This window comes from Mesitornis unicolor, unplaced genomic scaffold, assembly GCF_000695765.1.
Source record: "Mesitornis unicolor isolate BGI_N332 unplaced genomic scaffold, ASM69576v1 scaffold2248, whole genome shotgun sequence".
NCBI lineage: Eukaryota > Metazoa > Chordata > Aves > Mesitornithiformes > Mesitornithidae > Mesitornis > Mesitornis unicolor.
Window position 1 is genome coordinate 13,294 of NW_010199577.1, and position 11,386 is coordinate 24,679.

General features: G+C 44.6%; 1 protein-coding gene across 1 annotated transcript; it reads right to left on the bottom strand.

Moving 5' to 3' along the window:
• Positions 1-1,033: 1,033 nt before the first annotated feature.
• TPRA1 (transmembrane protein, adipocyte asscociated 1) lies at positions 1,034-10,845 on the bottom strand. Its single transcript, XM_010189479.1, is given in 11 exon segments — positions 1,034-1,268; positions 2,062-2,082; positions 2,084-2,128; positions 2,741-2,843; positions 3,785-3,845; positions 4,241-4,351; positions 5,171-5,250; positions 6,161-6,233; positions 7,621-7,707; positions 10,368-10,500; positions 10,652-10,845. Coding segments are annotated over 11 exon segments (1,143 nt in total).
• Positions 10,846-11,386: the final 541 nt, after the last annotated feature.

Sequence of the window (11,386 nt, forward strand, 5' to 3'; positions counted from 1 at the left end):
CTATGGTATTTGAGTTTCCAGTCACTAAATACTGACAGCTCAGACTTATCATGGGCTTTCTGCTCTGCCTCAAGCACCTGAACATCTCTGGAGCCTTCATCTGCAGAGTCAGCTTCCTCCTTCACAGCACTTCATGACCCTGCCAGAGCCAAGAACGAGGGTGCAGTTGGAAAATGCACCTACCTCACAGGTCCTATTCTTGAAACTCAGCGCTGATGCAGTCTTGTTATTCAGATTTTCTAGTACAGCCTCCACAGACTGTTTCACAGCTACTTCAGCTCAGGTAGACAGCAGCACTGTCTGTCCATCTGCCTCCCTGCTGTTCAGTCAGTTCACATCCATGCTGCTAGCTATGAGCCCCCTAAAATGCTCCCAGGGCACAAAGAACAGTTCATTCCTCTTCACACTGCTCTTCTCCTTTCAACACACTCGGAACACTTCTTTTAACCCTTAGCAACTACAATTCATGGTTTTCATCACTATTAGCTGAAACCAGAAATGAGTCCAGCGGACCAGTTCCCCTCTTCAGACACTGCTATCACCACCTATGCTGTTGCATTATGACAAGACCCAGGCAACCATGCTGCTCAAAACAGCCCAGGAAAACCATCCCTGGTTTCAACCACCAAACTCTCTCTATATAAATAGAATACAGCAGTCAAATCAACACACTCATCCCTAAATGCCACTCTCCTAGTTGGCAGATAAGCGCTTTCAGTAATTGAAAAGGAAAAGGTGGCAGACAGGCCTGTCTTCTGGGTCATATTCCCATCTGGAACACAGAGGATCAGGAAGGTTCAGTATTTATAGGTTTATGAACAAAACTGTTCTACATCATTCACAGGTAGCAATAGAAAGTGTTCTTTCCAGGCTGCCAACTTAGTTCCACAATAGGTTTCAGAAATCCTAAGGAAGAGAGGAAAGCCACGGCAGACAGCCAACGCCAGATTTCCAATGGACATCCCAACAGCTGTGGTACCAGGGAGTCTGGAAGGAAAGGAACGAGGCATTGTGTGAAGCGGGCAGCTCTGCCTTAGGCATTGATGGCTTTCCAGCGGTCACTGTCCACGCTGTTGATGCTGCCCACGTGATAGGGCATAGAGGCCACATCATCCAGGTAGGCTGTGGTGTCAATCTGAGTGCTCGAGTAGAAGCCAGAATCCATCCCTTCCTTCTTGGCAACTGCATAAGGGTGGGGTAGGTGCACATCCACGTCCTCAGGTTCATCCACCTGACACTTGTAGGAGAAGAGGATCTTCGGTTCAGACCTGGAGTGATTAAAGATTTAAAAATACACGCTTAAGCAATGTAGTATCGCAACCACACATCCTTAACTGGGACTCAGCAGCACTAAGAAATTGTGTACTCAGACAAAAAACTCTTCACACTAGCTGTCAGTCCTGAAATATATCAGCAGTTTTCATCCCTAATTCCATTCCTTCCTTCCAATTTCAGAAGGCAGAAGAGTCACATTTTGATATTTTAGGAGTACTCCGAGTTCTTAGTTATTTTAAAGCCTTCTGTTTTTTGCTTTCAGACAACAAAAGCTAAAGCCTACAATGAACACTTGGCTTTTCCTACCAAGATGCATCTCCTCCGAGCGGCCACGCGGTGGCAACCCCGACCCAGGAATCTCTCCCGAGTGTTTTTTTTCTGGTGACTCCTGGGCCCACTGGAGAAGAGTCCTCGGTCAGAGTTACCCAACTCCTGGACACTTTCTACAAGCCTACCTCAAAACCCACCCAGGAGACCATTTAACCTTTCAGAACCCAATCTCTCCAGCAGACAAACTTTGTACTAATAGGATGCAGACACAGAACAAGTGATCTTTAAAATAGTTTGAGAGGAATACAGCTACCAGCTCTGCTTTGCATACAAAGGAGTCTTGGAGAGAAGTGAGCAGCCCTAGGTCACAAAATAAAAGCTTCAAGGGCAGAAATTAAAAACTGGTTCCCTAACTGGCACTCGTCACTGCCTCTATTCTTCAGATGGGGAGAACTTGAGTGCAAAACAATTAAATGGCAATATATACCCTCTAAACTCCTGTTTCTGGCTACTCACCCAAAGAAACCTTTCAGGAAAAGGTGCAAAGAAGCTGAAGTAAAGGAACGTGGTAGCATCAACACAGCTGCCAACAGCAAAAGAGAACATAAGGGAGTTTAGTACTCAAACAATACAGCTGGATAACACCAGTCACATACCCCCAGAATGATCCAATTTCCCTCCACCGTGTTCAAGCAGAGGACAAGAAAAGTCTTGTGCTAAACAAATTCAAACTGATGTAAAGTAACAGACATTGCCATCAACACGTGTCCCAGCTCCTTCCTCAGAGAGGACCACACCAAGATACAAGATCTGACCAAGAGTCTCAGTGCTTCCAATTTTTACTCACAGAAGTGACATAGACCCCTGCAAAACAAGACTCCAGATATGAATAAGGGTATCTCCATGCTATTTCTAGCAAACAGATCGTTACCTCCCTTATTATCCATGAAATATAAGTCAATGGTCAGGCATCAGTGGATTAGAACTATCAGTCACCACCTCAAGATGACCATCACAGACCTCTGCACTGTGAGTTTCCTGATCACTTTGAGGTCTTCTGGTGCAAACCAGAACCAACAGCTTTATTTCTTCTTGAGAACACAGCACAAGTTTGCTTTCTTGGGAGAGACAATGTTGAAGGACACGCAAATGCAACACGAGAAACCAGGCTGCACATCCTCCCCAGCATACATACCACAGTCCCTCTATGATATCCACGCAGAGCAGGGCACTGCCCAGGCCCTGCACCAGGTTTAGCAGTGCTAGGATTCCAGCATAAACATAAAAACTCTTCCTGGCTGTGGGAAAGACACAGACACATATTAAGCTCAACCTCATAAGCAAGAGTTCAGTGCAATTCTGTCTGATGGAGATGGCAAACCCAACAGGAGCATCTCACCATCTTGTTTAAGAACTGAAGATTTAAGACTGAATTTTCCTGTCCCATGCTGGCAGGATTGACAGAGGCATAGTGGACTTATGGGTTTTTATGGGATATAGTCATAGCAACACATGCAAAGATTTTATAGGCAAGCATCTGGAACCAATGTCAGTCATATAACTGAATATAAGAAAAACAAGATCATGTAACAGCACTAACAAAACTGCTTAGGAGAGCTGGACAGGAGCAGCAGGGTAATGCTGGACACTGGGCAGGTGTGGCCCAGGACCTCTTGCTTGGGACACGTTCCCCACATATTCACTCCCTCAGGGCACCCACACAGAGATGCCAACACTGCTTAGAGAGAGAAGAGCCCAGTGCAAATGCCTTAGTGACAACTTCTCTCCCTATTCAAGAACTGCAGACATTCTGCAACAAAACGAAAAACCAGAGCAGCATCTTAATAAAGTAAATTCCCAGATAAAAATTATTAAGCTGCTCCTAATAAGCCTTTCTTTCCCAGGAGATGACCAGCCTGTACACTTTAACAACATACATGCATTTCAAAGGAAGCTATTATTAAGAAGCCACTTCTTACATCTCTGCAGATTACATATTTACAGTACATCTGTATCATTAACTGAGCAGTAGGTCTTGTTTTCTTAATGCTACTGAAGTAGCAATGTAATTGCTCTTACTCTGCTCTTCAAAAGGCACAATGTGTATCTCTACCCTGAGACCACAGGTTGTATCTGCAGTGAAACCAAGCACAGGAATCTATCACTTCCTCCTGTGTTTTATCCCAGCACTGTCTCCATCTATACTATGGAACACACCAGTCACACACCAGTCACTTACAGGGCAAGGAAATCCGGTCTTTCAGAGGAGTTTTTGGAAGAATCACCACCAAGGAATAGACCTGTTGAGACAAAGAACAAAGCGTTTTATAGCTGCTTGGCAGCTGAACTCAACAATCCCTGCCGGGATAGTGTGAGGTGGCACACACTCCCTAAGTATCCCATGACAGAAGCACAGATCCCTCAGTACTAAACCCAGTGCAGATGTGAAGGCCCCACACCTCACCCATATCAGTACACAAAGGCTGGTCACTGAGGAACAGCAGAGTGAAGAACATCTAAGTTCAGCTGCCACAGCTTACATCACTGCCACCACATCTTTATTGCTTCAGCTTCAATGCTGCTTTGTATGAGACAGAGGGGGACCAGGGCCACCTCACACACAAATCATCCTCCTTGCCCCATTCAGAAAATGCAACGAAGCTATCAGAGTGTGTAACTCATGCTCAGTACTTACTAAAAAGAAGAAACAGGAGCTAGCAAGCCAAAAGTGTCTTCCTCCATGGCCATAGATGTTGAAGTCTTCTGCTGAGAGGTGGGCATCAGGGTACAGGATTTCCAGGGTGCCCTAGGAAAGAAGTAGCACCAACACAATTCTACTGTAGGCAGCATCCTCACTAGAACAGGTGTCTGGACAAAGGAGATTGTGTTTAAAGAAATTCAGAGAACAGCCATCCCTGCCATCTAAGACCCAACCATTGCTCTGCTTCGACCAAGTTAAGCTCACACAGAAGAAGAAACCAAAGACAAGAAGTTAGAGGGGGAAAAAGTGGCAGGAATCTGCATTTGAAGGAAACTGGCATCAATGACATTCCAGAGGAGAGGCTGAATGAAGAGATGCGGGATGCAAGCAGTTGTCCATCTGAAATACTGATTGTTCTATTTCCATCTCTAAATTAAGACCGTTCCTGCTGAATATAAAAACCTACACTTGTGTAAGTTAGAAAAGGACACTGCCTCATTCACTTGAATTCCTGAAAAATGGTACGAACAGATGTTACCATACAGACAGTGGAAAGAGAAAAGCGCTTGTAAGCACCACTGAACCCAGATATAGCTCAAACACTTGATATTTAATGAGACTCCTCCAGTGTTACCATGTGGTAACGATCAGCTCACTGCCTCCACAAGCAAGAGCCTCGTCACGGAACAAAGACCTGTGTGTTATTCTGTTGCTGTCCTAAGCACAGAGACACAGAGCTGACCACTTCCATACCGAGGAGAATAAACCCAGACACACATTGCATTGTTCAGAGAGATGGAGACACAGCTGTGAACTGAGCTAGCAAGCCAGCTGCTCATCTGAAGGGAAGGAGGAGCTCTCAGATTCAGGAGACAAGGCCCAGTGCACTGCCCTTACCTGTACTTCTGTCTCTAGTACACCCACCTGCGTGACAGAATACGCCAGAGACAGCACCGTAGTGATTGCCAGAACACGTTTCACACTTGACTTGCTCTCCAGGTGGCCTGGAATAAAAGAATACAGAAGTGACTCAGGATGCGATCCCAGCCCTGGTAAAAATCAGTTCTCTCCAAAACCAATACAGGAAAACACTTATATTTCCAGTGACCTTCAATGGAAGGTTAAAGCTCACTCAACAGCTAGAAACTGCTTCCCTGTTTGGAGAGTTGAACCTTTCACAGACAAAATAATACTTACAAAACACTAAGTTTTAACTTGCTTTCCTCCTGCCCACACTAATTTATAGAAAACTAAGTCCTTCTGCTGGAGTTACCAAAAAATAGAAGGTAGGAATTACTCCAGTGCCACATACACTGAGATACTGTAAAGTTTCTACTCAGGAAGAAAACGTTGATTGGAGACTGGGTAAGAGCAGGGGAGAAGGGCTTACATAATTTAGAGATCTCTTCACTGGAATATGTTGGAGCAATTTCCAGAAGCTCCTTCCAACTTAAATTATTCTATGAGCCCTCAAAAGATGAGAGAACGAGTGCTCAGATGTTCCACCGGCAGATGCAAGAGTGACACCCACCTCTCTCCTCTAAACCAACCAAGAAGGGGACTGAGGAGCCCCAAAGGAACCATCTTAAGTTCAACAGTGTTGAAGCAAAGATCAGGCAGTTGATCTTTACATAAGTCATCTTCACCCAAGCCATACACTCCTTTGCCAGAGGACACTTTCACACCACACAGGACAAACAAAGCACATATAAATCCTGAAACTGCACAAGCCATAGATCCTCAAATACAACCAGGCTTTCAGCTATTTCTAACTAAAACTGCCCAATTTGTCCTTTGCCTTTATTTTAGAGCTCTTTCACTTTATAGAATCAGCATCTCTAAAAACTTACAGATGCATCCCCAGTGGAAAGAAAGTGGAGAAATTCAAAGCATTCAAAAACTCCTGACACGTACCAAAGGCAAGGCCTAGAATCACCACACTCAGCTCAATCGCCAGAAGGAAGAACCTTGTGATCTCCCACAGGATCTGCGGGATAACAGAAACCAGACAAACATGATTAGATGGAGCCAGCAACCAGCTGGAAGTTAATACCGCGAAACTCCACTCTCTGCTCCAGGGGATGGCAGCTTCTGAATGGAGCAGGTCATCTCCACAGCCTTGCTCATGCTTTGCAGGGATGCTCATTATATGCTTGTTTCAATCTCTGTCTGTGGCTGTGAAACAGCACAGCTGTGTGGGAGCGAGCAAATAGCACGTCTACGGAGAGAGGAAGTGGCCATGGTTTGCCACACTTGATCTGTCACTGGTCTTGGATGTGTTCTTCCTGCTGTACTCCCAAGGAGCACAAACCCAAGGAGACCTTAAAAGTATAACATTAACAGGGCCAGCTGTTAAAGCTGTAGATTCTGCAGTAGTTGACTGAATAAATTCAGTCTTCTGCACTCCTCCAAAGCTCCTGGTCCCTACACTTACAGCATATTCAACTCTAAAGCCCTCCCACTTCCAGCTTATTTTCATTCCATGTTTTATTTGGTCAAACAAGACCAAAAACATAGCAGATAAAGCACTTTTCTAGGTCACCGTGCAAAAAATCAGTGCCAAACCTAGAAAAAGAGCTCAGATTGTGGCTTACTAATCCTCGTCCTCTGAATAAGCTGAAGAAAAGCATTTTCTCCCCTCCTCTCCATTGTTCAAGTCCTGGACCTCCATCTATTCCAAGGTGAACGAAGTGCTACAAACATCCAGCCACCCACAGGCAGCAGTGCACTGCAGTGCTTTGAGAGGTAACATTAAGGGAACAGCAAAAGAACCACACTGATCCCAAAGAATAAAGTCAAAGACCTGTACTCTGCGAGCAGCTCTTCTTCCTCTAAGAGGAGGAAGATATTGTTTTAGGTAATATCTTGCTACGAGTGAAACGACTACAAAGGAACAGCACGTACACAGCTATTTCCTGTTTGCTAAGGGTTCACCCTGTGCTCAGAGTGGCTGCAAGGACGTTCAGATACCAGTCCAAAATGGAATTTGATTTTATTTGCTTTCAATACAAAAGAATCTGATCTTTTTCAAAGAGCTACTCAAATACTGCAAGAGTAACAAAGGCCAGGTCTTGCCTATCCACTAAAGGTACTCAAATGCTTAGCTCTTGCAAAGCAGAGTTGTTCCATCCCTGCAACAGGAAAGTTTTGCTGCCACTATTTGTGTGTCTCTTTTAGGAAGTCCATTGTTTTACAGCCCTGATGTTGTGACCATTTAGATACAGCTATCAGAACAGGATTCCACAGCACACATAGCTACGAGTACTGCAAAAAACCCACATGATTCTTTTATATACACAAAAAGAGAAGCTGGAACAGATCGCTATGATCAGAACTGCATGAAGCAGAACCTCCAAAGTCAGTGTTGTACCTACCTTGTCAGCAACCGTGGCAGCATCAGAGGCACTCACAGTCATGGAGACAACAGCACGGGCAATACCAACTAAAGCCACCACAAATACCTACACAAAAAGATACCAAACGTGAGCTTATGTCAAAATGCATACAAGCAGTAATGACCCAGAACCTTTTTGGAATACTATTTCCAGTTTTCAACCCTGGTAACGTGTACTAAGAATTTCCTGTAGCAGCTTACAGTTAATTTCCCAAATAGAACTCCTGAAGCCTGTTAGATGTGCGAGTACTGGCTTAGAATTCAGGAAGGACCAAGCTTCCTCAACTGTCAGATTAAACAGCTCTGATGAGGTCTCATGCACTCCTTACAACAGTACCTTCACAGGCAAAGTCTTCCCACCCTTCAAGTCCACTGGGGAAGGGGAGGAAAAAAAACAGACAAAAAACCCCAGATCCTTCCAAATAATAAGATCAAGTGCTTGGTATGACTGAATAAACCAATCGCATCAGGTAACAGAAGCCACTTGATACCACCCACCACACTTCAGATCTGTGATAAAACTAAAATCTGTGGTTCTTCCACTCAACACTAACAATGCTCAGGAACAGAGGAAAAAAAGTCAGCTTCAGCCAACAGCTTTAAAACATTCAACCCTGCTGCACAGCGCAACACTGAGACACCCAAGTCAGCTCCTGTACCATCTAAACATGGCACCATGGAGCTCAGAAAGGCTAATTTGCCACCTCCTGTGCTGTCACAGCCACACTGTGCAATTAAGAGCTCAGTGGGATGTATCTACCCTCCACTGTGCAGAACCACCCTCTAATAAAGCAGATTTTTCCAGATAAAATTCTCCAAGTCATGAGCTAATTCCAGTGATGCAGCTAAATCTATCAGAGAACAGAGTCCAAGCTGCCTGCAAGGTGGTTGGAGAATGGAAATGACCAATAATCCACCTATAGCTGAATACTTCCTCCTCAGAGGAAGAGGGGATGCACGTGGTATGAAAGAGGAATACAACACCACTCTCCTGAGGTGGAAAACCCTGGGACAAAACACTGACAAAAAAGAAGGGTCCTTGAATATAAAGGTGTTCTAGAGCAGAAACAACTCACTAGAGAGGAAAACACACCCTTTTGGCTTCCTCTTAAGTAGGTAAAGGCATTTCCCAATTCATTAACTTAGCTTTAATCGCCAGCTCCACAAGCAAGCATTCCTTCAAGACAGGCAAACAGCCTTTTGAAAGGAAATCCTCACAGAACGCACTCCATCCTCATTTCCCAATAACACGCTCCAAAGATCAAACTGGATAAAAGCATTTTTCTCTAAGGCTGTTCCATCACTTTCTGCTTCTCACTCTGTTTTGAAAAAGCCAAAAGCATAAAGCCAGTTCACTTTTTTCTTCCCTCTGGTTTAATCGGGAGTTTTGCTTTTCAAAGCCTTTGGCACAAACTTCGTACAGAGCCATGTGCATTACTGGAACCACAAAGAAAGATTTAAACTCAGACTGGAAACAGCTGGTAATACTTTTTTTTAAGTTTGGAGCATTTGTGGGCATACCCAGTTATCCAAAACTGTGTACAAGCCCAGCAGCCACACTCCAGGCCTGAAAGCCAGCTCCCACCACAGACCCAGTTGAGGCTACCAGCTCAGATTTGGTTTTTCTGTTTCTTGGGTTCTGCCATGCCAGTGCCTGCACACAGCCCAAGGAAGGATGTCTCCCATCTAACCCAATACAAACATTTATTTCTACAACCTGTAGGAATCTCACCGAGGAAGAGCAAGCACATTATGGTACACACTCAGGCAAGCGAGGATCTCAAAAAAAAACCACCTATGATAAATCTTATGAACAATATTTAAAAAAAACACTCAGGTAGGTTTTTAGCTGCATTTACCACACCCTGTGAGCAGTATCACAGTTAATAGGTATAATGTTCAGAGATCACTAAAGAGACTACCTCAATGTAATCAAAAGTTGCCTGTGCCTTTTTAAACTGGGGAGAGGATGTTTGAGACCTGTAACTGTACTGCCCATATATTCTGTTTCCACCTTCAGAAGTATCAAGAATATGATCAAGTGAGCAGCTACTTTGATATGATGGGGAAGAAGCTAACAGGGTTGTGTTTCTACATTCCCAGACTAACCACAATCCAGTCACGTCACCATTTTCTACAGCAGACGACCAAGCTTTTCCACAGCTCCACACAGCTTGCCCAGAGAAGCTGTGGGTGCCCCCTCCCTGGCAGTGTCCAAGGCCAGGCTGGACAGGGCTTTGAGCAGCCTGGGCTGGTGGGAGGTGTCTCTATCCATGGCAGGGACGATCTTAGATGATCTTTAAGGTCCCTTTCAACACAAACCATTCTGTGACTCTATGAAATTACCGTCCAGTGTTTCACTTTCACTACTGCAGCGAGAAGCTGGTTCTGTGTCACATGCTACTTACTGCAAGGAGCAAGGGTAGTGTAGGACACTAGATTCCAGGAGAACAAACCAAAAGAATAAAAAAAGAAAAGAAAAAATATTGCCAGAGGAGAACAAAATTCACTCAAATTCACCAGATGTGGTCCCAGAATCTGTGCAATGCAGAATTCAGACACTGAAAAAAAAATCCTATGTCTACTCCTTGTACTACACCTTCAACTAAAACCAGATTTTACCCCTGTGAGATCTGGTCTAGGCTCTCTCTCCGCTAGTACAATGACACTGTTCATGAATGGTAATAAAAAAACCACTCGCTCATCAGTTCACAAAGCAGTACTCACTAGTATGTAGAATGTAGTGAAGATTGGGCTGGAAGTGACCCGGATTTTGGCCCTGGCAGAGGGCAGCTTCCAGAGAAGAAACATAAAGAAAAGCACATTTGGAACCAGGAGCAGAAGATCCCAGTAGCGGACTCTGCAAAAAGTAAATAAAACCAATTTTTTTCCCTGTTCTTTGGCATCCAGAGGGGAAAGCACCAGCCCCAGTCCCTTCTCAACGAAACTGAGAAAAAAAGCTCTTTCCCCAGACCCAGGGTCTGACCACGGTCCCATTCCCTCCATCTCACCTGGACTTCCCAATGTCCTCATAGAGCAACAGCAGGCACTTGTGTGGTACGGTGATGTTGGTGTCATTGACCACCTGCGTCGTTGCTGCTGGAGACAAAGTTGTCGCGTTATCCAGTGCTGTCACCAGGGCGGTCGAACGCGTGATGTTGTCAGACACGGAGAACCTCATCACAGATGTCATGGACTGCAACATCCTGCCTTCCTCCTGGTCCAGGTCAAACACAGCACGAGACAGCCACAGCAGAGACAAAAAGCGACATTAAATCAGTTGTGAGTCAGAGCTAAAACACACAGCCCTGCCATTAGGCCCCTGCACAATTGCTTCCTGCTCGTGACAGCAGATTATCATCAGCAGAGAGCCCATATTACACAATGAAATGCCACCTGCCCTTGCTTTGCACAGAGGACGGACAGTGAAAAAACAATATCTTGTATCAGACTAACAAGCACCTTCAAAAGAGTGTAATACTACAGTGAATTAAATTGTGTGATTTGTTGGGTTTTGGAAGATTCATAAAAGAAATCAAGACTCAGCAGCAACGTATGGCATCATCAGATGGAGACAGAAACCCTGCGGTACCAGAACATCAACTACCCTTCTAGCTCCCAAGAGCAAGCAGTTACAGTCAATAATTTGATTTCAACTATTGTAGAGAAAAAAATGAAAGCCCCTACCTAAAAACTGCTGCTGTTACCAACCCCTAAAGGAACTATACAGGCTTTCTCTTCAAAAA